The 27,128-nt window shown below is 36.7% G+C and overlaps 1 protein-coding gene across 3 annotated transcripts in view; it reads right to left on the reverse strand.

Annotated features, from left to right (window-relative positions):
- LOC128653352 (sushi, von Willebrand factor type A, EGF and pentraxin domain-containing protein 1) overlaps window positions 1-27,128 on the reverse strand; it is a 260,201-nt gene that overhangs the window by 98,846 nt on the left and 134,227 nt on the right. For all 3 annotated transcript variants that reach the window (XM_053706580.1, XM_053706581.1, XM_053706579.1), the window contains one exon: window positions 18,649-18,828. In XM_053706580.1, coding sequence (XP_053562555.1) covers window positions 18,649-18,828 — 180 coding nt within the window. The remainder of the gene's footprint in view (window positions 1-18,648; window positions 18,829-27,128) is intronic.

The following is a 27,128-nucleotide window of genomic DNA, read 5'->3' on the forward strand; positions in this document are numbered from 1 at the left end:
CTCTTTTATGTCCCAAAAAAAACATAGGTATCAAGAATAGATAACTAATAAAGCAATTTCAACAGGGGCATTATGGGTATAGTGAGCATGTATATTGGATGTGTCATTTATACTGATAATAGTGTTAAAGTATTTATTATATATTTTTTAATCTTAATTGATTGAACAGAGGGTTTTTTGATTTTGCTATTGTTTGGCCTAAAATTAAGAAAACGTGTGGTAAATTTATATCTTGCAGAAAAAAATGTGGCTGCAACTTCTGTGATCTAGAATAAAGGGATTCAAAAATATCTCACACTGTACATTGACGAAGAGCAAAGTGGTGAGATTTGCTCCATTGAAACAATAAAGGTGCTTCAATCTTTAAAATATTTACTTTTTACGGTACTGTACAGGATAACACCATTAAAAAAAAAGTTTAAAAAAATAAACTTCCTTAAAGTATCTAATCTCTTAAAACAGTATACTAAACATATACATTTCAGCGTAAAAACCATAACGCAGTCATTACGAGTCTTGTCGGTATAGTTGTACAGCAAGCATTTTAGACTGTAGCGCAACGTCAGTCCCGCACTCAAAAAAAAATGACGTTTTTGCATGGGATTTCCATAGTGCTGCCATTACAAGTTTTGTGGTGAGGCTAAAAAGTTTTCGTTCCAGCCTACAACGACACAATCCGTTCCGCAATCTGAGACCAGTAGTTATGGGTTTTGCGCCACAAACCTTTTAAATAAAACTCATAACTAAAGTGTTACAAAGTACACTAAAACTCATAAACTACCTATTAACTTCTAAAACGAGGCCCTCCCACATCATAAACACAATCTGCTAGATTACAAGTCTTGCATTAGGGTTAAAAAGCAGCGTTGGCCGGTCCCAACGCTGATTTTTAATGCTCGCTGGTATGACAAGTCTTGAAATGACAGGCTCACCGCTTACTTTTTTGGCCAGATTCGAAAATACCGCAAATCCACTTACGTCAATTGCGTATCCTATATTTTCAATGGGACTTGCATAGCGCCAGTATTACGAGTCTGACCAAAAGTGAGTGGTAGACCCTCTCCTGTCAAGACTGGTACCGCATTTTAAAGTCAGTAGTTAAGAGTTTTATACTACAACGCTGTAGCATAAAACTTAACTAAAGTGCTAAAAAGTACACTAACACCCATAAACTACCTATTAACCCCTAAACCGAGCCCCCCCCCACATCGCAAAAACTCAAATAAATATTTTAACCCCAATCTGCCAAACCGGACATCGCCGCCACTAGTTAAATATTATTAACCCCTAATCTGCCGTCCCTAACATCGCCGCCACCTACCTACATTTATTAACCCCTAATCTGCCGCCCCCAATGTCGCAGCCACTATATTAAATGTATTAACCCCTAAACCTAAGTCTAACCCTAACCCTAACCCCCCTAACTTAAATATAATTACAATAAATCTAAATAAAATTACTCCAATTACCTAAATAATTCCTATTTAAAACTAAATACTTACCTATAAAATAAACCCTAAGATAGCAACAATATAACTAATAGTTACATTGTAGCTATCTTAGGGTTTATTTTTATTTTACAGGCAACTTTGTATTTATTTTAACTAGGTACAATAGTTATTAAATAGTTATTAACTATTTAATAACTTACTAGGTAAAATAAATACAAATATACCTGTAAAATAAAACCTAACCTAAGTTACACTAACACCTAACACTACACTATAATTAAATTGACTAAATTAAATACAATTAATTACAATTAAATACAATTATCTAAAGTACGAAACCCCCCCCCACTAAATAACAGAAAATAATAAAATAATTACAAGATTTTTAAACTAATTATACCTACTCTAATCCCCCTAACAAAATAAAAAAGCCCCCCAAAATAAAAAAGCCCTACCCTACACTAAATTACAAATAGCCCTTAAAATGGCCTTTTGCGGGGCATTGCCCCAAAGTAATCGGCTCTTTTACCTGTAAAAAAAAGTACAAATACCACCCCAACATTAAAAACCACCACCCACACAACCAACCCTACTCTAAAACCCACCCAATCCCCCCTTAAAAAACCTAACACTAACCCCTTGAAGATCACCCTACCATGAGACATCTTCACCCAAACGGGCAGAAGTGGTCTTCCAGACGGACAGAAGTCTTCATTCAAGCCAGGCAGAAGAGGTCATTCAGATGGGCAGAAGTCTTTATCCAGACAGCATCTTCTATCTTCATCCATCCGGCGCGGAGCGGGTCCATCTTCAAGACATCTGACGCGGAGCATCCTCTTCCTCCGACGGCCGACGACTGAATGATGATTCCTTTAAGTGACGTCATCCAAGATGGCGTCCCTTCAATTCCGATTGGCTGATAGAATTCTATCAGCCAATCGTAATTAAGGTAGAAAAAATCCTATTGGCTGATGCAATCAGCCAATAGGATTGAAGTTCAATCCTATTGGCTGATGCAATCAGCCAATAGGATTGAGCTTGCATTCTATTGGCTGTTCCAATCAGCCAATAGAATGCAAGCTCAATCCTATTGGCTGATTGCATCAGCCAATAGGATTTTTTTTCTACCTTAATTCCGATTGGCTGATTTTTTTCTTTTGTGATTCAGATAGAGCATGCAATTTTAAGCAAATTTCTAATTTACTCCTATTATCAAATGTTCTTCATTCTCTTGGTTTCTTTAATTGAAAAGCAAGAATGTAAGTTTAGATGCCAGCCCATTTTTGGTGAACAACCTGGATAGTTCTTGCTGATTGGTGGATTGATTTAACCGACCGATAAACAAGTGCTGAACCAAAAAAATAACTTAGATGCAAATAAAGATAGCAAGAGAACAAAGAAAATTTGAAAATAGGAGTACATTTTTTTTTTATTTTTTTTTTAGTTTTTAACAAACTTTATTGTTGAAAATTTCACATGTACAAAGTTGACATATCTTTTTGCAAATAACATTCTTGCAATCTCACATGTATTTGTACTCTGGTTGGGGCATAGAGTTGACTAATACAACAAAAATGTGACTACCGTAGCAAATTAGAATAAACCATAGTATAATATCTTCAATTTGATCAAAACTTCATACCTACGATTAACACTCGAATATATTCAAATTAAGAAAGATCAAAAACTTACATCAAAAGTTTCTACCCAACAACATACCACATTAATCTGTTCCACCGCAACCTATGCTCTATATGCATATTACCTGGTTAGGCAATATGATAATAAATCTATCCTCTGTACTTGGTGGGCCCCCGGGAGGGAGAAGAGGAGAGGGAGAGAAAAAGAGGAGAAAAAAAAAACGCTCCATACATACACTAAATTCCACTCCAGCTTTGAGGGAATGAACCTGCTAAAATATTAATCATTACATATTTCTGTCTTTCTGAAAGGGGCTATCAGTTGTGTTTGTACATTCAGAGGTAACGAGAAAATCAACTTATCCCATTTTTACAGGCCACAAATGTCGGTACTTTCGCTCCTTTCCAATCCTTAAGAATCAGATTCCTGGTTACAAAAATTATTGTATTGATTAGATCATTATCTTTATGTCTATCTGAATATTTTACCAAGAAAAAAAACATGGAAACTTTGAATTTCAAATTCTATATGCAGTTTCATCTTAAGCCAATAATTAATTTGTCTCCAAAGCTGGTACACCTTTGGACAATCCCAAAAATAATGAATGGTATCTGCCTTCTCTGCACTGCACTTGGGACATGTTAAGATAGTTCCGTACCATTCAGTTACACTGGCATTAGTTATATAGACTTTCCTAATCAGTTTTAGGTGTGACTCTCTCCAGTTAGTCAGGACCCAATATCTATAACTTAATTTAAAGGATTGTCTTATTTCTTCTGTCTTTAAGTTAGGAAACTCCTTGTACCATCTATCTTTTATTGTCTTTAAGTGCACTTCATTATTGAAAGAGTTAATCATATTATACACAATTGAAATTGATGTCTTACCATTTTCATATAATTTTATGGTATTATCAAAGATCCCCATAGACCAATTGGGCTTATATTTAGTTTGTAGATTATTGATATATTGGCGAATCTGAAGAAAAGCAAAAAAAATCATTTTTTGGAAGATCATAGGTTCTAGCTAAGTTTACAAATGAATTGACTGTCAGATCTTCCGACAACAATTGTCTGACATATACTAAGCCTTTCCTTTTCCAACGGTGGAATACTGTTTGTGTAAAACCAGGGTGAAATTCTGGATTACCACAGATACTGAGGAAATCCGTACAAAAAGGATTTACCTACACTCGAGAACAAACTTGTTGCCATGCCTTTATTGTGTTTTTGAATATTAACATGTTCGCAATTCTCTTAGGGATTTTAGATATAGAGCAATGTAGGAGTGTACCCAAATTAAATGGTTCAGTCATATTATTTTCTATATAACCAAATGTTGAATATTCTTGGGTCGTTATCCAATCCATTGCATATTTGACTGTAGTTGCTAAATTGTACACTTCTATGTCCGGAAAATCCATACCTGCTACTAATTTGCTATATTGTAATTTATCTAAGGCAATCTGTGGTCTTTTCCCTGCCCAAATAAATTGTGTACAGTGTTTTTTAAAGCATCTGATATCTTTTTTTATGTAATAATAGCGGAATGTTTTGGCATAGATAAAGAATTTTAGGGAATAAAAACATAATTTATGTAAGAACTTACCTGATAAATTCATTTCTTTCATATTAGCAAGAGCCCATGAGCTAGTGACGTATGGGATATACATTCCTACCAGGAGGGGCAAAGTTTCCCAAACCTCAAAATGCCTATAAATACACCCCTCACCACACCCACAAATCAGTTTAACGAATAGCCAAGAAGTGGGGTGATAAGAAAAAAGTGCGAAGCATAAATATAAGGAATTGGAATAATTGTGCTTTATACAAAAACATCATAACCACCACAAAAAGGGTGGGCCTCATGGACTCTTGCTAATATGAAAGAAATGAATTTATCAGGTAAGTTCTTACATAAATTATGTTTTCTTTCATGTAATTAGCAAGAGTCCATGAGCTAGTGACGTATGGGATAATGACTACCCAAGATGTGGATCTTCCACGCAAGAGTCACTAGAGAGGGAGGGATAAAATAAAGATAGCCAATTCCGCTGAAAAAAATCCACACCCAAAAATAAAGTTAAAATCTTATCTAAACGTTTAGATTTAGTATCAAGAGGACCAGAATCCTCAATTTCTAATGCAATTAGGACTTCTTTAAGTAAAGAACGAATAAATTCCATTTTAAATAAATATGAAGATTTATCAGCATCAACCTCTGAGACAGAATCCTCTGAACCAGAAGAACCATTATCAGAATCAGAATGATGATGTTCATTTAAAAATTCATCTGAAAAAAAGTTTTAAAAGACTTTTTACGTTTACTAGAAGGAGGAATAACAGACATAGCCTTCTTAATGGATTTAGAAACAAAATCTCTTATGTTATCAGGAACACTCTGAATATTAGATGTTGACGGAACAGCAACAGGTAATGTAACAGTACTAAAGGAAATATTATCTGCATTAACAAGTTTGTCATGACAAACAGTACAAACAATAGCTGGAGGAACAGATACCATAGGTTTACAGCAGATACACTTAGCTTTGGTAGCTCCAGCACCAGGCAGCGATTTTCCAGAAGTATCTTCTGACTCAGTTTCAACGTGGGACATCTTGCAATATGTAATAGAAAAAAAACAACATATAAAGCAAAATTTATCAAATTCCTTAAATGACAGTTTCAGGAATGGGAAAAAATGCCAGTGAACAAGCTTCTAGCAACCAGAAGCAATAAATTAATGAGACTTAAATAATGTGGAGACAATAGTGACGCCCATATTTTTTTAGCGCCAAAAATGACGCCCACATTATTTGGCGCCTAAATGCTTTTGGCGCCAAAAATGACGCCACATCCGGAACGCCGACACTTTTGGCGCAAAAGAACGTCAAAAATGACGCAACTTCCAGCGACACTATGACGCCGGAAAGAGAAATTTTTTTTGCGCCAAAAAAGTCCGCACCAAGAATGACGCAATAAAATGAAGCATTTTCAGCCCCCGTGAGCCTAACAGCCCACAGGAAAAAAGTCAAATTTTAAGGTAAGAAAAAAATTGATTTATTCATATGCATTATCCCAAATATGAAACTGACTGTCTGAAATAAGGAATGTTGAACATCCTGAGTCAAGGCAAATAAATGTTTGAATACATATATTTAGAACTTTATAAAAAAGTGCCCAACCATAGCTTAGAGTGTCACAGAAAATAAGACTTACTTACCCCAGGACACTCATCTACATGTTGTAGAAAGCCAAACCAGTACTGAAACGAAAATCAGCAGAGGTAATGTTATATAAATAAGAGTATATCGTCGATCTGAAAAGGGAGGTAAGAGATGAATCTCTACGACCGATAACAGAGAACCTATGAAATAGACCCCGTAGAAGGAGATCATTGAATTCAAATAGGCAATACTCTCCTCACATCCCTCTGACATTCACTGCACGCTGAGAGGAAAACCGGGCTCCAACCTGCTGCGGAGCGCATATCAACGTAGAATCTAGCACAAACTTACTTCACCACCTCCATAGGAGGCAAAGTTTGTAAAACTGATTTGTGGGTGTGGTGAGGGGTGTATTTATAGGCATTTTGAGGTTTGGGAAACTTTGCCCCTCCTGGTAGGAATGTATATCCCATATGTCACTAGCTCATGGACTCTTGCTAATTACATGAAAGAAATAGATTTAATTAACATTACTCTGGCGGTTAGGGAAATGGGTAAATTAGCCCAGGATACTAGTTTCCTTTACATTCTTTGAATACTTTGGGATAGTTTAGTTCATAGCACTCCATCATGTTTTTAGACAGTATAATACCTAAATATTTAATCTGTAATGTTTCTTTAAAAGGTAATGGTCTTTTGAAATCTGGTGGCTTTTTTAACCAAAGGAATTCCGACTTCCCATAGTTTATTGTATAACCTGAGATCTCACTAAATAATTGAATTTCTTCCAACAATAAAGGTAAAGTTTCTTCTATATTACTTAGATATATCAACAAATCGTCTGCATATAGCGAGAGAACCTTTTTTTGCTCTCCAATATGAATACCTGGTAAACATTCTTTTAACATTTTTGCAAGAGGTTCAATTGATAAATTAAAAAGTAACGGGGATAGGGGACATCCCTGTCATGTCCCTCTCTGTAATCTAAAGCTCTCAGATGTATTACCATTAACTACCAACGCTGACATTGGGTTATTATATAAAAATGTTATTAGCTTTGTAATATTGTCTTTAAATCCGAACTTATCTAATGTCGTAAATAAATGATCCCAACTAATATAGTCAAAAGCTTTTTCAGCATTGACCGCAAGTATTGCCGCGTCCAAAACCCCCTCTCCCCTACCATTCTTAATTTTATCTTGAATATATTCTAATATCAACATTGTTTTCCGAATACTTTTTACCGGATTTCTCCCAGGCATAAAGCCAGTTTGGTTATCATGGATAATATCAGATATAAATGGTTTGAGGCGATTAGCTATTATAGAGGTCAGTAGCTTATAGTCTATATTGAGTAGGGATATAGGACGATATGATGCCGGGTTTTCTGGGTCTTTATCTTTTTTGAGAAGAAGTGTAATGTTGAACACGGCAAAACCGGGCAAACATTGCTTGTGTTATAGAAAATAGCTGTTATATAAATTAAATAGAACTGGCGAAATTTCTTTCGATAATATTTGATAGAATTCTGCAGGTAACCTGTCTGGTCCTGGGTCTTTATTAGCTTTAAGTTTTTTATTCCTTGTTCAATTCCTGCTAATGAAATTGGGGCATTAATAACTTCCATTGTCTCCTGCAGTAATTTAGGTAGATTAACTTTATCCCAAAACTTGTTTTTTACCTCTTGATAGTTATACCTGCAGTGTATATATTTTTAAAAAAACTCTACAAAGATCTTCTGTATCTCTTTGTTTGTGGTAACTCTAAGTGCTCCATGTTTAATTGCCCCTATATTATTTTTGGATCTCCTTTTTGTTATATATGCTAAATATTTAGCGGATCTTCCCCTAAATCCTCTGTATAATGCTTTTATACGCATTTCTTCTTGTATCATATTTTGTTTTAGCAGTAAGTCTCTCTGCGTTTTTAGCTTTATATATTTGTCCCAATGGGCTTTCATTGGATGTGCTAAGTATGTGTTAAAACTGTTTTTAACAGCATTAGAGAACTGTTCCTCCTGTTGTTTATTTTTCTTTTTAGCCTTACAAAGATAGGCCTTACCACATTCCCAAAATATTTCTGGTTTATTTTCATATGATTTATTGTCTAATACGTATTCTTGCCACCTACTCTTCAACCAATTTTGAAAAGGATAATTTTTTGCTAGATACTTAGGAAAGAATACTTCATTACTGGGATGTCTCTGATAAGTTTTTAATTCTATATTTAATAAAATTATGGCATGGTCTGATATCTTTATATCATAAATCTCTGTCTTTATTTTCGTACCAGTCATTATTTCTGCTATTAAAAACGTATCGATTTGCGAAAACGTCTGGTGCGATTTAGACATACATGTAAAGGCTTTAGTATCCAGATTTTGAAGCCTCCATATATCTCTTGTCCCAGTTTTATGACAGAATTTATGCAATATACGGGTTTTCCTGTCTCTTTTGATTCCACATTTACTATTTAATCTATCTAGATTAGGGGAAAAGGCCAAATTAAAATCACCTCCTATTATTAAATTTTGATCTCTGTAGACCAATAATTTAGCTGTTAGCGCATCCCAGAATTGACAATCCACATTATTTGGGCCATATAAATTACATAAGATAAACACTATATTATTTATTTCAATATGAACAATTAAGAATCTACCTGCTGGATCTATTATTTTTTTTATTATTCTGTGTGGTAAATTAGAAATCTTAAAATTGCATGCTCTATCTGAATCACAAAAGAAAAAATCTGGGTTCAGTGTCCCTTTAAGTTAGGGGGTGTTAGGGTTAGGGTTAGACTTAGGTTTAGGGGTTAATAACTTTAATATAGTGGTGGCGACGTTGGGGGTGGCAGATTAGGGGTTAATAAATGTAGTTAGGTTGCCGCGACATTGGGGCGGCAGATTAGGGGTTAATAAATATAATGTAGGGTTCGGCGATGTTGGGGGCAGCAGATTAGGGATTCATAACTATAATATAGGTGGCGGCGGTGTCCGGAGCGGCAGATTAGGGGTTAATAAATGTAATATTAGGGGTGTTTAGACTCGGGGTTCATGTTAGTGCGTTAGGTGTAGACATAAAAAGTATTTCCCCATAGGAATCAATGGGGCTGCGTTAGGAGCTTTACAGTGCTTTTTGGCAGGTGTTAGCTTTTTTTTTTTGCCGGCTCTCCCCCATTGATTCCTATGGGGAAATCGTGCACAAGCACGTTTTATCAGCTCACCGCTAACGTAAGCAGCACTGGTATTGAGGTGAGATGTGGAGCAAAATTTTGCTCTTCGCTCACTTTTTTTGCGGTTAACGCCGGGTTTGTAAAAACCCGTAATACCAGCGCTGTCTGTAAGTGAGCGGTGAGCTTAAACTGCTCGTTAGCACCGCACCCCTCCTAACGCAAAACTCGTAATCTAGGTGAGTATTAGTTATTAACCCCTAATCTGCCGCTCCTAACATCGCCACCACTAATAAAATGCATTAACCCCTATTCCGCCTATCCCTACATCATCACCATTATAATAGTTATTAACCCCTATTCCCCCACACCCCAACATCGCCCACACTATAATAAAGTTATTAAACTGAATCTTAAATGCAAGGGAGCCTTTTCAAAATGGCGTCCCTTGCATTCCTATTGGCTGATTTGATTTTTGAAATTCAAATCCGCCAATAGGATGAGAGCTACTTAAATCCTATTGGCTGTTCAAATTAGCCAATAGGATGAGAGCTACTGAAATTCTATTGGCTATTTAAATCAGCCAATAGAATTTCAATAGCTCTCATCCTATTGGCAGATTTGAACAGCCAATAGGATTTCAGTAGCACTTATCCTATTGGCTGATTTGAATATCAAAAATCAAATCAGCCAATAGGAATGCAAGGGATGCCATTTTGAAAAGGCTCCCTTGCATTTAAAATTCAGTGTACGGTTGCGACCGTATGAAGAGGATGCTCTGCGCCAGATGTCTTCAGGATGGACCCGCTACGCGCCACCGGGATGAAGATAGAAGATGCTGCCTGGATGAAGATAGAAGATGCCGCCTGGATGAAGATAGAAGACGCCGCCTGGATGAAGATAGAAGACGCCTGGATGAAGACTTCTCGCCGCCTGGATGTCCGGACTTCAGAAACTGTAAGTAGATCATTGGGGGTTAGTGTTTTTTTGGGTGTTTTTTATTTTAGATTAGGGTTTAGGCATTCTTAAAAGAGCTAAATGCCCTTTTCACGGCAAGAAAAAGAGATGAATGCCCTTTTAAGGGCAATGCCCATACAAATTAGGTTAGGTTTTTTATTTTGGGGGGTTGGTTGGGTGGTGGGTTTTACTGTTGGGGGGGACTATGTATTTTTTTCAGGTGAAAGAGCTGATTATTTAGGGCAATAGCCTACAAAAGGCCCTTTTAAGGGCTATTGGTAGTTTATTGTAGGCTAGGTTTTTTTTTATTTTGGGCGCTTTTTATTTTTATAGGGTATTCGATTAGGTGTAATTGTTTTTATTTTGGATAATTTCGTTTGTTATTTTTTTTAATTTAGTATTTTTTATTTGTGTAATTTAATTTGTTTGTAGTACTGTTAGGTTTTTTAATGTGTAATTTAAATTTTTTTAATTGATAGTTATTTTAATTTTAGTATAATAGTAATGTTAGTTTAATTTATAGTTTAAACTTATTGCTCCATTACATATGCAGCGTCGCCCGTAAAAGCCGGCGATGACAGATTTTACGCGATTTTGGTATTAGCATACAAGTTATGCGCGTATTTTTCACCCTTCGGACGTAGTTTTTTTAGCCATAGACTAACATAGAACAGACGCGCAATTTGGTATCCAATATACAGCATAAGGACTTACGCGCGCAGAATTCAGAGAATCTACTCCATTCTTATCTTGCCACAAATTGCAGGCGCAGGAACCCTTGCACTGACTAAAAAAGCAACTCCCTGGAAGCCTTAACAAACACATACATTTAAGCAGTATCTCAAGGTTAAAGGGACAGTATACTATGATATTGTTTTTTTAAGGTTTATTTGTGTATTTGAAATATTTTGAAGCCACAACATAATCAAATGGATTGAGCTTGTAGGTACTTTATCACATTGTGGACATACACTTGCTTATTTACTTTAAATTTCTTCTCAAAACAATCAACAATACTTGGAGGAGGGAACAATGGGAAATCATAATTGTATTACCTTCATCTCTTTATATATGGGTTTATATATGAATTTTGAATAGCATAATTACGTGTCGCATTTTTATATGAAATCGTGGTTCATTTTTATGAGTGTTAGCCTAATTTGCATAAAACTACTCTTTATTGACGCTTTCCGTGGTTAAAATACTGGCGTAAGTTACTTGCGACGACTTAAATGTGTATTTGCGCACATTTCAGAGGATCGCCAGTTTGTCCTACGTACGCCAGTTTACCATCTAACGGCGCAGTATATGTAATCCCCCGATGTGTGAGGTGAAATTACGGACGAAGTGGGTTCCCACGCTTGCGCCGAAACCTGCGTCGTATATGTGATCGCGCCCTTAGTTTTTTTTTAATTTCCCAGGTAATTTTTATTTATATTAAGATAGGGATCTTGTCATTTTAATTTAAAGTTAGGGGGTTGTTAGGTTTAGGGGTTAATAGTTTAAATTAGTTTTTGCGATGTGGGGGCTGGCGGTTTATGAGTTAATAGATTTATTTAGTGGCGGTGATGTGGGTGGCCAGAGGTTTAGGGGTTTATAACTTTATTTAGTGGCAGCGATTTCGAGGAGCGGTAGAATAGGGGTTAATATCTTTATTATAGTGTGGGCGATGTTGGGGTACGGGGGAATAGGGGGTAATAACATTATTAAAGTGGCGGCAATGTCGGGGAGCGGTGGAATAGGGGTTAATAACTATTTTGGTGGCAGCGATGTTGGGGTACGGGGGAAAAGGGGTTAATAAGTTTATGTAGGCGTCGACGATGTTTGCGGCAGCAGATTAGGGGTGTTTAGACATGGGGTTTATGTCAGGGTGTTAAAACGTAACTATTTTTTCCTCATAGACAACAATGGGGTTGCGTTACGGCGATCGCCATTCTGTGCTTCAGGTGTTAGTTTTTTTCTAACACGCTCTCCCCATTGATGTTTATGGGGAAAACGTGCACAAGCACGTATTCTCAGCCCTTGGATTTTGTGCGGTATGGAGCTCATCGCAACCATATCGCACGCACAAGGCAGCTTTTTAAAAACTTGTAATGGCAGCACTATGGAGGGTGACATAACGCAACTTTTGACACCCTCTATAGCGCAAAACTTGTAATCTAGGTACCTGTACTCAAGTTATATCCTTGAAATCTGGCCTGTTAGGGATGCCTGAAGACAGGTTTGAAAACCAGTGAGATAAAATGTCAACACTCACTCCAAAATGTTACATCTTTGACAATGTGTTTACTAACAAATTCAGTTTTAAACATTAAAAAACTGTAACAGAACATTACACAAATGCAAATATGAACTAAATACAAGCTTTTTAAAAACGTGTTGGTCAAATGTTTTTTCTAGATGTTTTTTTTCTACCAACCAACCCACAGCCACCCTGCAGGCAGTTTAATAGAATGTCATTGTCAACCGTGTCTAATTCAGCAGAGGGTCAAGGATGATTAGCATCCAGCACTCACCCCTGTCTTTTGCCATAAAGAGATCATTTAGTACCTGTACCAGTACTATGCCTTGTACTGAAACCAGGCTGGAATGTGTCATACATGTTATTTGTTCATAGCTCTGTTTCTTGTTGAGTTCCAACGACTTTCTCAATTACTTTCTCTAGGAAAGAAAGGTTTAATTTTATAGCGCGGTCTTGCCACCAGCATTGAGACTGCTCTATTCCACAAAGCCTGCTGGAGGGAGTGCATTAATAGCGTGTTCTTGCTAGACTTGTGCTAATATGTCCTGAAAAAACCCTTAACGACCAGTGACATACAGGGTACATTGTGGTCATTAAGGGGTTAAGATGGGCCTACAATTCTCAATGCAGTCTAAATCCAGAGGAGCCCTTTTTAAGAGAGGATGGAGACCACATAATAGAGCTAGACAGATTAGCGAGACTGAAGTAAAGTGTTGGGGGCTAGAATAAAAGTTTTACAAAACCAAAAAAAGTATTATATATATATATATATATATACAGTATATAAGTTTATTATTTAAATAAAATGTATAAAAAGGGATATGGTGTATGTCAAGGTGTTTGACTGGGAAGGGCTTAAAAGTAAATATATATATCTATATGTCGAAATATTGTTTACATATGTATTTATTTGATTATAATATGTAAATATGTAGGTGCACACATACATACATATATAGATATACAGTCATGGCAAAAAATATTGACACCCCTGTATTTCTGTCAGATAATGCACCACTTCACCCAGAAAACTGTTGCAATTACAAATGTTTATGCATTCTCATGTTTAAAGTGAAGGTCAATTTGGATGAATTAGTGCCCGGTTTTTAATAAACCTATTAAAAACAAGGGCACTTTAATTCATCAAAATTGACATTTTACTCCTTTTCTTCAAAAACTTACCTTTTAATCGTGAAAGCCGCTCCATCGATTCCCCCGGTTGTCGGAAGCCTCTTCTTACGTCAGAAATGACGAATCCGGCTTTCTCCAATCACGGCTTCCCCCCCCCCCAGGGGGATCATGGCCTGATGCAACGCCGTTATTGGAGGAAGCCGGATTCATCATTTTGGACCCGCGAAGAGGGCTTGCAATGGGCGGAGGAAGCACTGCAGCGGCTGTCAGGATTAAAAGGTAAGTTTTTGAAGAAAAGGAGTGAAATGTCAATTTTGAGGAATTAAAGTGCCCTTGTTTTAAATAGGATTATTAGAAACCGGGCACTAATTCATCCAAATTGACCTTCACTTTAATTCTTTTGTTTGTATTGGTATGACACAAAAAAGTGGAGAAAAAAAGCCAAATCTGACACATTCCACACAACATTCCAAAAATGGACTGGACAAAATTATTGGCACCTTCTCAAAATTGTAAGAAATAATTTCAAGTTTGTGATGCTCCTGTAATTTGTATTTAAACTCACCTGTATGAAACAGGTGCTGACAATATAGAAATCACATTGGCAACCAGTTAAAATGGTGAAAAATTGACTCAACCTTTCTGTTGTGTGTCTCTGTGTGCCACACTGAGCATGGAGAAGAGAAAGAGCAGCAAAGAATTGTCTGAAGATTTGGGAACAAAAATTGTGGAAACGCATGGACAATCTCAAGGTTACAAGTCAACCTCCAGAGATCTTAATGTTCCTGTGTCCCCTGTGCGCAACATTGGCAAGAAGTTTACAACCCGTGGCACTGTAGCTAATCTCCCTGGACATGAACAAAAGAGAAACGTTGATCAAAGATTGCAACAAAGAATTGTTCGAATGGTGTATAAAACCTCGATTAACTTCCAGACAAATTCAAGCTGACCTTCAGGCACAGGGTACAAATGTGTCAGCTTGCACCAAACGTCACCATCTGAATGAAAATGGACACTATGGTAGGAGACCCACTGCTGACACAGAAACATAAAAAAGCCAGTTTGTAGTTTGTAAAAACTTACCTGAAAGAACATTTTCTTATGAATGAAGAACATAGGTATTTGAACTATTCCTAACACACCTTCGACTTTAGAGCAGTTGCATTAGAGCACTCTCGGTTAGTGCTCAAGTGAAACACAGAAAAGGCTTTTTAGCAAATGCAATAGAAGTCTGTGGTCGTGTTATCCATCCATCAGATGTCAGCACGCCTGAGCCTTTCACTCAAGCTATAACTTTTTACTTTCAACTTGTGATACCAGGGCAAACACAGGAGTGCTATTGATTTACCTTGAGCAATTTTAGAGCTCAACATCTTATATTCAACAGTTCATTATTCTCCACTCCCTGGGATTTCCTCCATCTCCGTTCCAGACCATGCTCTCTTTTTCATCTCTCTTATGGTGCTGTCAAACCAGGGAGACTTAAGATGAGCAGTGAGGGATCAAGTGCATTTAGGGACAATGGAGTCTACGGTATTCTTTACATTTGTGTTGTAGTGCTCTACCAGAGAATTGACATTGTCACAGCTGCTTAACACATAGATAAGATCAAGTTTTGATTTGAGGATCTGAGGGGTTACGTCCTTTATCAGTTGGTAACTAGTCCTCTTACAGGCCTGGGGTATTTGAGGAACTAGTTATAAGGAAGTTAATGATCAGACCACATAACTGTTTTTTTAATTAGATTGGAGACTTGAACTTCAGTCGAGAATACAAGATTTAGTGCTTGACCATTCTTATGGGTAGTAGATGGGACAGCTTGGGTTAGACCCAGTGCACCCATGCATTTAAATCCCCAATATAAGCCATCTGTGGTATTTTAAAACTAATGCAAACACCAAATCTATGAATTCGTGCAGGAATTGTTTGATACACCACCTCCTTTTTTGGGCAGTTAATTGTTGAATACTTTGGTGGTACTGCTGCTTCTAGAATTAGACCTGTATTTTCATCAACCAAGTATACGTGATGCTCCCCTTGTTGATCTTGCATTGCAGAGTACATTCTTAATGCAGTAATCCAAGGGGTGTGAATGCTTTTTCTTTGTAATTGCTGGACCTTTGCTGGAAGTTTGGTGGAAACTTAATATGTTCTGTTTTGCTTTTTTTTTAAATCTAATGTAGGTGATCAGGGAAATGCTGTAATATGATATGTTGGATATTTGCTTTTTGACTATCCACCTCTGGAGCTTCTGTTTTGTTGTTGTTTTTTTTTAAATTCCAAGGTGCTTTAAAATAGATATTTGTGATGGTGTCTGAATTGCTCTTGGTTTGCACAATAAACACAAGATACAAAAGGCACAGGAATACATTTTATTTGAGGCTTTGGGGCCAATTTATCAAGTGTCGGGCGGACATGATCCGCTGTTGCAAATCATGTCCACCCGACATCGCTGTTGGCATTTAATATTGCACAAGCATTTCTAGTGAAATGATTGTGCAATGCCGCCCCCTGCAGATTCGCTGTCAATCGGCCACTAGCAGGGAATGTCAATCAACCCGATCGTATCAGATCGGACTGATTGCTGTCTGCCACCTCAGAGGTGGCGAACAAGTTAAGGAGCAGCGGTCTTATGACCGCTGCTTCTTAACTCCTGATTTTGGCGAGCCTGAAGGCTTGCGCAGAATTAGAAAAATTAGAAGCATTCAGGAGTTGATAAATTGGCCCCCTAGAGTGAGGTGTGAACATTTTTAGCTAGACTAAGATGAGAGAATTCTTTGAATTTTAAATTACATAGATCCAGTCTGATAAGGCAACATTTGTATGTCGATTAGGAAAGCTGTTTAGTGAAATAGTCTGTTGAATGAAAATAGTTAGCTTTATACAATTATATCATATCCCTTTGTCTTTCCTAATAACCAGCTCACACTTTGAAGAGTTATAATTGGTTCCTAAAAGTCATGAAAGGTATATCCGGTGGTTTTCTCTTCCAAGACTCAAATTATAATAAACTCTTTATTCCATCAAAATTAATCCACAATGACAAGATTATAATAAATTGGGTTTATATATTTAATAGATTAGGATTTACAATGTCTAATAGACAATTTGCTATGAAAAATAATATGTTGGGAAGATTTATTAACCTGCATTCACAGTTTTTTTAGGCTGAAATTGCTTCTTTTGCCTCTCACCCAGACACTTGCTGTTGTGCAATAGAAATGCTCAAGAGCAGGGAGCAACATTGGACAAGTGAGCTCTTGTGAAATGGTAATTTTTCCATATATATATATACTGTATATAAAATCACATATTTATTTTACTGGCCCTTGATAGGAATAATGTTTTTCACCAAGATTACAAGTTGTACGGTACGGCTATACCACTGAAAAATTGGCCATTGCGCGCAGAATATGCAGGTCTCCCGTATTACAAGTCGCGGCGGTACAGCTATACCGCTCGAGTTTTAGAGACTTTATGCAACTCTCGATTCAGCAATGGGGTGGAGTTTTTTTTTAGATTAGGGCTTTTTTTAATTTTTAATGGGCAAAAAGAGCTGATTGCCCTTTTTAAGGGCTATGCCCATACAAATATCCCTTTTGGGGCAATGGGTAGCTTAGGTTTTTTTTAGAGTTAGGTTTTTTATTTTGGCGGGCGGTTGGTTGGGTGGTGGGTTTTACTGTTGGGGGGACTTTGTAATTTTTGTAGGTAAAAGAGCTGTTAAAAGAGCAATGCCCTAAAAAGTTTATTGATAGATAAGGGGGTGTTTTTATTTTGAAGTGACATTTTTGTTTTTATAGGGGTATTAGATTAGGTTTAATTTTTATTATTTTGGATAATTAAAACATTTTTGTAATCTTAGTTTTTTTTTTATTTTTTGTTATGTTAGTGTTTTTTTTGTAATGATAGGTATTTTTAATTTTTTTGTAGTTAGGATTTTTTAATTTTGTAACATAGGTTTTTTATTTTTCGTTTATTTTATTTTTTTAATACAGTAATGTTAGGTTAATTTAAAGTTTAATCTTAGTTTTTTTATTTCACAGGTAAATTTTTAATTATTTAAAGGTTATATACAATATAACTATTGTAAATTTAATTTAAAGTTAGGGGGTGTTAGGTTTAGAGGTTAATAGTTTAATTTGTGTGTCGCGATGTGGGTGTTTGTTGGTTTAGGGGTTAATAGTTTTAGTTTAGTGTTAGCGATGTTGGGGGCCGGCGGTTTAGAGGTTAATAGGTTTATTTAGGTGTTAGCGATGCGGGGGACGGCGGTTTAGGGGTTAATAGTTTTAGTTAAGTATTAGTGATGTGGGGGCCGGCGGTTTAGGGGTTAATAGGTTTATTATAAAAGTTGCGATGTGGGGGGCGGCAGTTTAGAGGTTAATAGGTTTATTTAGGTGTTAGCGATGCATTGGGCGGCGGTTTAGGGGTTATTAGTTTTATTTAGTGTCTGAGATGTCGAGGGTGGCGGATTAGGGGTATTTAGACTAGGGGTTTATGTTAGGGTGTTAGGTTTTTACATAACTTTCTTTTCCCTATAGACATCAATGGGAATTGCGTTATAGCGATCGCAGGTGTTCGTTTTTTTCTAAAAAAAATTCTCCATTCATGTCTATGGGGGAAAACGTGCACGAGCACGTCAAGTCTGGCCTTGGCTTTTGTGTGGTATGAAGCTTAACGCACCATACCACACAACAAAAGGTTTTATTGAAACTTATAATGGCAGCTTTGGAGAGTACGATACAGCTCATTTTTTTTGGGTTATTTACGCACCGGGTTTAGCGCAGAGCTTGTAATCCTGGTGTTAGTGTTTTATGATCTCCAACATGTCTTAAATTCTCAGATTTTGTATTTTCACATATTGCGCATAAAAAATAATTTAATTTACCTACCTGTGCATTTAGGTGGTTCAGAATTCCACTTCCCATTTTCTTTACAGGACACAGTGCTTGCACCCTCTAATTCTAGATTATCTTTACATTTATAAATTACTTGATCCATGTAAGTATACTCGCGTTTTATAGGGCTATATTCCCCTTTATTTAGATCTCCCGGAGGTCCGCAGGTAACAGCTGGAATTAAATATTTGCAAATATGAAAAGCTGAGTTTAATTCTCCTTGTTTTCTTGATTCAACACCAATAATAAAATACAGAAATAGGAGTATTGCGGCACTATAAATTACTGTGTTTAATTGAATTTATTGTTATATAATACAGTAATGATATCAGAAGTTAAGACAAAGAAGTGAAGTGACAGTAATACCTTTAAAATACCTACTCATTTAACACAACCTTAAGTACCTACCAACTTAACTAATCATAACCTTCAATACTGTTTTTAGCCAAAAATGAATCTAATCCCATTTTAAAGCTATCTATTGTATTGGCAGTGACTCTTATCCCAAATAATATATGGACCATAACTACAGCATATCTTTATACTTTTTTCTAAAGTGAATTCTTCTAGTTTTGCAAAGTCCTTTATAATAAATGGACCCCTTTTTTCATGATAATATATTATTTGTCTTGGAAGCTGCTGCCTAGCATTGAGAACTTTTTAAAATAGACAGCTTTTAAACATTTTATATGTATAGCCACTACAAGTTAACACTGTACTGTACATTTAATATCCCAGTCATACTGCACCAAATGTATTATATATTAATGACATCTTTGCTATAGTGTAGATGAAATAAATTAAACAAACCCATTCAGTGTGAACTTACTTTTGTATATTTCTAATATTGCAATTGCACTGTACAAAATGTGTTATTAAATAGAAGACATACATTACTGTGTAAACTTTTAGTGGCTGTCTATTTTATTTATTTAAAGTAAACATGTATAAAAAATTGTTTGTATTTGTTTGTATTAACCAAGTGGAAATTTCCTCGAATTAATCTCCTGTTCTCTCATGTTTATTTTCTTTTGCATAGAAAACCAAGGTAATTTTATCATGATTGCATGCTTAGTTTTAATTACTAACCAGGGTTACTGGTTGCCTTATCATACTGTATAAAACTTTAATTACTTGTCTGACTGTCAGCATTTTATTCATGACAACTTTATTTTTGTTTTTTTGTACCTCAATAAAGTTTAACTAAAAAAAACAATTTTTTTCTTTATGGTGAGTCCACGGCTTGAGTAATTACTGTTGGGAATATCACTCCTGGCCAGCAGGAGGAGGCAAATAGCACCACAGTTAAACTGCTAAGTATCACTCCCTTAAACACAACCCCCAGTCATTCTCTTTGCCTTCGGTGCATAGAGGAGGTGAAGTTTAGGTGTCTGAAGAAAAATTTTGATTTCATCTACAAGCAAGTTTTGGGGTATAGCCGTATTCCACGTCATTCCTTGCAGGCGGGTAGTGGTGGCTTTAAAGCAATTAGGAACTTGTAAAGAGGTACTTACTGTGTTTTCCTAACAATTGCTGCACTAGTTTAGAAAGCCAGAGTTGGCTACTTTGTTCTTTCTTTTTCAAAGGTCTCTGTGAAGAACTGTGTCTTCTCATACCTTGTAACTGTCTACATGCCGGACAGCGGAGCAGGTAAGTGTTTTTTCTTCCAGTTGGGGAGACCATGCACTTAGCAAAATTAAAAGACACTGCTTTTTTATTTGGACATAGATTATCCTGTTGTATCGGTTACACTGGGGCATGAATCACTGTAGCATGTGTGAGACTAACATTTAAACTCTTTTAAAAAGAAAGGGTAAAATGTTTTTACTAGGCTTTATTTTCTGACACATATTTACTTGATAAAACAATACAAGTTAAAGTGAAAGTAAGGCTGCATTTTCTATTTCAGCAGCTTATTCATTTCCCCTTTGCTTTAAAATAAAATGATGCAACATTTTAAACTGTCCGGTTTGAAAAACCTGGTATTTCTGGTACTCATTGTACAAGGAAGCTATTTTTAGTGTCTCTCTCTGTTTCGCAGCAGTAATTTGAGCTCTGCAGTTGTGGTCACATGACCGGCTTTACTTCATAACATTTCTGAGGAAAAAGTTGTTTTTCTCCATTTCTGGGTGATCCAGTCTTAATTGGTAGTGGTAAGGCACCTCAGTAATTGAGGTGTGGGGTTTTCTGAGGGGTATTTTAGAAGTTTATTTGATGTTTATTAATAGTTTTTTCTTAACTTTTTTCCTCATAGTTTTAGCTGGGGATCGATCCTAATTTGAGATAAAATGTAAAGTGTATTTTTTCCTTGGCTTATTTTAATTGAATATTAAAATATTTGAAACTTATCTGTACAAGTTTATTTTCTGTTTCACAAAATGTCTGATATGGAGCAAGAGCCTGCGCTGATAAATTCATGCTTATTATGTTTAGATGCACAAATTGCAGCTCCTATGCAATTTTGTTCTTCATGTGTAAAGAAAACCTTGCAAAATAAAGGTAACACTTTTAAGCCTAATGACTCTTAGTATGATGTGGTTTAAATAATACCTCAGCTTTCTCCTGCTACGTCCCAAGCCTCAATGGTGTCACATGCAGTTCCCTGCGGTTCCGCTATAACTCCTAGTGGAGTTTATTTAAAAGCAGAAATTGCTGCCCAAGTATCTTCAGCGGTATCTGCGGCATTAGCTGCCATTCCCAGATTACAGGGAAAATGCAAGAGGAAATCTAGAGATTCAGAAAGTAAGGTGTCTGCTCAGTTCTGCTTCCCAAGTTGCCCTTTCCCATAAGTCTGATGAGGAAGATACATCGGGACTTCCTGTGGGCGAAATCTCAGATTCGGACAGTATAATTCCTTCTTCTTCTGAGACTGAAGTGGTATCCTTCAGATTTAAGCTTGAATACCTTTGTGTATCATTAAAGGAGGTTTTAGCTACTTAAGATGACTCTGATACTCCTGTCGTCACTCCTAAGAAATCTAGTAAACTTAATACCTTCCACTTCTGAGGTTTTTCCTGTGCCGGACCATGCTAGGGAGATTATTCACAGGAATGGGAGGAATCAGGGGTATCTTTTTCTCCATCGTCCATTTTTAAGAAAATGTTTCCTGTTGAGGACTCCATTAAAGACCCTTGGTATACTGTACCCAAAGTTGAAGGGGCCATTTCCACTCTGGCTAAGAGAACCACTATTCCTATTGAGGATAGCTGCCCTTTTAAGGATCCGATGGACAAAAAACTAGAGGCTTATTTGAAAAAGATTTATGTTCATCAAGGTCTCCAATGGCAACCTGTGGCATGTATTGCCACAGTGACTAGTGCGGCTTCTTATTGGTTCGATACCTTGTCTGATTCTCTTTAAGTAGAGGCTTTCTTGGATAAAATTAAAGATAGGATTAAAGCTCTTAAGTTGGCCAATTCCTTTATTGCAGATGTCATTTTACAGGTTGCTAGTCTAGGAGCTAAAACTTCTAGTTTCGCTGTCCTAGCCCACAGGGTGTTATGGTTGAAATCCTGGTCTGTGGACGTTTCCTCTAAAGTCAAGCTTCTAGCGATTCCTTACAAGGACAAAACCTTGTTTGGACCTGGTTTGGCAGACATTATCTCTGATATTACGAATGGAAAAGGGTCATTTCTACCTCAAGATAAGAAGAATAGGCCTAAAGGATGTCAGAGTAATTTTTGTTCCTTTTGTAACTTCAGAGGAAAGCCTTCCCCTTCTTCTTCCAAGCACGAACAATCCAAGTCTTCTTGGAAACCCAATCAGTCTTGGAACAAGGGGAAACAAAAAAGAAACCCACAGCTGATTACAAATCAGCATGAAGGGTTCCCAATCTGGGAATGGATCAGGAGGGGGGCAGACTTTCTCAGTTCTTTCAAGCCTGGATACGAGATGTCCCAGATCCCTGGACATAGTATCCCTTGGTTACAAATAGGAATTCAAGACTTTTCCTCCCAGAGGCAGATACCTTCTCTCAAGATGATCTGCAGACCAGTTAAAGAGAGAGGAGGTCTTGAAATGTATACAACATCTTTCTTCACTGGGAGTGATAGTTCTAGTTCCAGTGCAGGAACAGGGTCTTGGGTTCTACTTCAACCTATTTGTGGTTCCCAAATAAGAGGGAACTTTCCATCCCATTCTAGACTTGAAGTGTCTAAACAAGTTTCTCAAAGTTCCATCCTTTAAGATGGAGACTATACGCTCCATTCTTCATTTAGTACAAGAGGGTCAGTTCATGACAACCATATACCTAAAGGATGCGTATCTTCATGTTCCTATTCACAGGGACCATCACAGATTCCTGTGATTTGCCTTTCTGGACAAATATTTCCAGTTTGTGGCCCTTCCATTTGGTCTAGCAACGGCTTCCAGAATTTTTTCAAAGGTTCTGGGGGCTCTTTTGGAAGTGATCCGTTCTCATGGAATTGCTGTGGCACCCAACCTGAATGACATATTGGTTCAGGCGCCATATTTTATTGTTGTCTTTTCTTCGTTCCCACGGATGGAATGTGAATCTGGAAAAAAAGCTCCCTTTCCCCTGCTACAAGAGCAGTGTTCTTAGGGACCATAATAGATTCTCTATTGATGAAAAAAATTTTGACAGAGGTCAGGAAAAACCAAATCATTTCCACTTGCCTCTCTCTTCAGGCTACTGCTCATCCTTCAGTGACTCAGTGTATAGAGGTAATCGGTCTGATGGTGGCTTCCATGGACATCATTCCTTTTGCTTGAAAACATTTGAGAGCTCTCCAGTTGTGCATGCTCAGATAATGGAATGGCGACCATGCAGATCCATCTCAGAGAAAAGAGTTAGATCAGTCATCAAGAAATTCTCTCCTGTGGTGGATTCCTCAGTAACATCAATCTCAGGGCACATGCTTTTGGAGACCTTAGCCATGAAGGAGGTTACTCAGATTCTTCAGTGGGCAGAGACCCACAATTACGGTCTATCTGCTACCCACATTCCAGGAGTAGACAACTGGGAAGCGGATTTTCTGAGCAGACAGACTTTTTATCCCGGGGAGTGAGAACTCCATCCAGAGGTGTTTTCCAGCTTAGTCCTTAAATGAAGGTTGCCAGAGTTAGATCTGGTGGCGTCCCATCAGAACGCCAAGCTTCCAAGGTACAGTTCAAGGTCAAGAGATCTGCAGGCCGTTCTGATAGATGCTCTGGTGGTTCCTTGGATTTTCAGGTTGGCATACCTGTTTCCTTCGTTTGCTCTCCTTCCACGAGTCATTGCTCATATCAAACAGGAGAGGGCGTCAGTGATTCTAATACCCCTGTGTTTGCCTCACAGGATCTGGTTTGCATACCTAGTGGAGATGTCATCTCTCTTACCTTGGAGAATACCTCTGAGGAAGAACCTCCTGATTCAGGGTCCTTTCCTTCATACAAATCTCATTTCTCTGAAGCTGACTGCTTGGAGAGTGAACGTTTAATTCTGTCTAAGCATGGTTTTTCTGAGTCGGTCATTGAGACCATGATTCAGGCTCTCAAACCTGTTACTAAATTTACCATAAGATATGGCGTAAATATCTTTACTGGTGTGAATCCAAGGACTAATCTTGGAGTAGAATTTAAATTCCAAGAATTGTATCTTTTCTTAAAGGGCCACTGTAAGTAAATATTTTCTATGCCTGTTACTAACTAACTACCCCAAATACGCTTTTTATCAATAGCATTTCATTGTTTTCCAAACCCACTCCGTGGGTATCCTTTGCTCTGTACCAATCCGTTTACAATACCTAGGTTTCAAAATGGCGCTTTAAACACAATTTCATTGGTTTAAGTATTTTGAACACTCAGTGCTGAAAATAGTGGGCAGGATAACGTGACATCATCTGCGAATAAAAGATATATAACTTTTAGAACGTTATGAAACTTCGTTTTGGAGAAAATATAGGTCAGTAGGTTTTAATTAATGTTTATTAACTTTAATATGTTAGTTGTTTAGCTTAAAAATTATAACAGAAAGTAATCCTTTAAGGAAGGCCTGGAGAAGGGATTGTCAGTCAGTACCCTGAAGGGTCAGATTTCTGCTTTATCAGTTTTACTACATAAACATTTGGTGGATGTGCTAGATGTGCAATCTTTTTGTCAGCCTTGGTCAGAATCAGGCCTGTCTTTAAGTATGTTTTTCCTCCTTGGAGCCTTAACCTTGTTCTTAAAGTTTTTCAGTTGGCTCTGTTTGAGCCATTGCATTCCATAGACATTAAGTTGTTATCTTGGAAGGTTTTGTTTCTTGCTGCTATCTCTTCCCCTCAAAGAGTCTCGGAACTCTCAGCTCTGCAGTGGGATTCCCCTTATTTTAATTTTCATGCCGATAAGGGGGTTCTTCATACTAAGTTAGGTTTCCTTCCTAAGGTTCTTTCTAATAGAAATATCAATCAGGAAATTGTTGTTCCCTCTCTGTGTCCTAATCATTCTTCTTCCAAAGAATGTTTGTTATGCAGCTTGGATGTTGTACGTGCTCTTAAATTCTACTTGAAGGCGACTAAGAATTTTCACCAGTCCTCTGCCCTCTTTGTCTGTTTCTCTGGGAAACGTAAAGGTCAGAAAGCTACTGCTACTACTCTTTCTTTTTGGTTACAAAGTATAATTTGTTTGGCTTATGAGACTGCTGAACAGCAGCCTCCTGAGAGAATTACGGCTCATTCCATAAGAGCCGTTTCCTCTTCTTGGGCTTTCAAAAATGAAGCTTATGTGGAACAAATTTGCAAGGATGCAACTTGGTCTTCTCTACATACTTTTTCCAAATTTTCAAAATTTGATACTTTTGCCTCGGCTGAGGCTTCTTTTGGGAAAAAAGGTTCTTCAAGCGGTGGTGCCTTCTGTTTAGGACTGCCTGTCTTGACCCTCCCTATTTATCCATGTCCTCTAGCTTGGGTATTGGTTCCCAACAGTAATTACTCAAGCCGTGAACTCACCATATCTTAGGAAAGAAAAAAAAAATGTATGCTTACCTGATAAATGTATTTATTTCCAGATATGGTGAGCCCACAGCCCCACCCTTTATTTTAAGACAGTTGTTCTTTTGACTATAACCTCAGGCACCTCTACACCTTGTGTTACTCCTTTTTCTACAATTCCCTTCGGTCAAATGATGGGGTTGTGGGTAAGGGAGTAATACTTAGCAGTTTAACTGTGGTGCTCTTTGCCTCCTCCTGCTGGCCAGGAGTGATATTCCCAACAGTAATTACTCAAGCCGTGGACTCACCATATCCGGAAAGAAATACATTTATCAGGTAAGCATACACTTAGTTTTTTTATTTAATGATACACTTCCAGTAACAAAACAGTACATTTCCTTCTTTAGACAATATTAAACCTGTCCTGACAATAAAATATATATCATTCTAACACATTTAATATGCCATGCTGTATGGAATAAAATATATTTTGTAGGAGTTACAGTTTATCTGGGATATTTATTTATACAGTAAGGGTCTTAGAGCCTTAGTAACTCTGCATCAAGTAAGATCTTGTCACATAAAAGTTTTATAGGTTTAAGGTTTCTAAAGTTATGTCCATTTGTGCAAAAAGACTAAAAGACTTCTCTACACTTTTTCTTTTGCTTGATTAAATGAAATTATATGAAATGTATTTTCCACACAATAACAATCTCACATTTTATCTTACATTTCATGAAAATGAAAACAAAATGGCACAATTTAAATAAGCGTCATATGTCTTAGCTTATAAAGCATAACAACTGGTTTGCTAAGAAAAGGAGTCTGTGTAAAGTAAAGTGAAACCATAAAGAATAACTCTTATAATAAGGAGGGATGAAATATGTCACATCCTTTAGGATCAATTGCAAATTAATACATTCATAAATTATTGCAATAAAAATATAGTAATTTAATTTGCTTTAAGCCTTTCTAGTGATAATTATAAAAACTAAAAATGTCCTTTTTTGTATGACCTTATGATAAAGCTGAACAAAATATAATGTACTGTATAATAATATTAAACTTCTAACATAATCCTATATTTTACCTTGTATGTAAATTTATGAAACTTATTTTAGATTATTAAATAAATGCAAAGATCTAATACAATACCATATTGTGGATCAATGGTTCAGAGTATAAATCATTGTTTAATTTGATATGAGTTTGGACAATAAAGTTTATAAACAATGGAGCATTATTTTTCTTATTTTTATGTTTTTCTACCTACTTGATTTTGTTTTACACACACACACATATATATATATATAATTATTATTTTTTACAACTTTCATTTTTTTATCTATTTTTTCTGCTCTCTCATAAAACTATACTATTTAATTATTAATCTTAATTATCCATCTTCCTTTCATTTCTTTCTATACTTCCCCATGGGCCAATCAAATTTGCTTGTTTTTTAATGCTTTTCCTTTGTATCTATTTTCAATATTAGTCTCTTTTTAATCACCTGTTTTGAATCTGCCATCTTGGTTGCATTTTTTACTCCTCACTTTTTCTTTCTAG

The sequence above is a fragment of the Bombina bombina genome, chromosome 3 (assembly GCF_027579735.1).
Source record: "Bombina bombina isolate aBomBom1 chromosome 3, aBomBom1.pri, whole genome shotgun sequence".
Classification (NCBI taxonomy): Eukaryota; Metazoa; Chordata; class Amphibia; order Anura; family Bombinatoridae; genus Bombina; species Bombina bombina.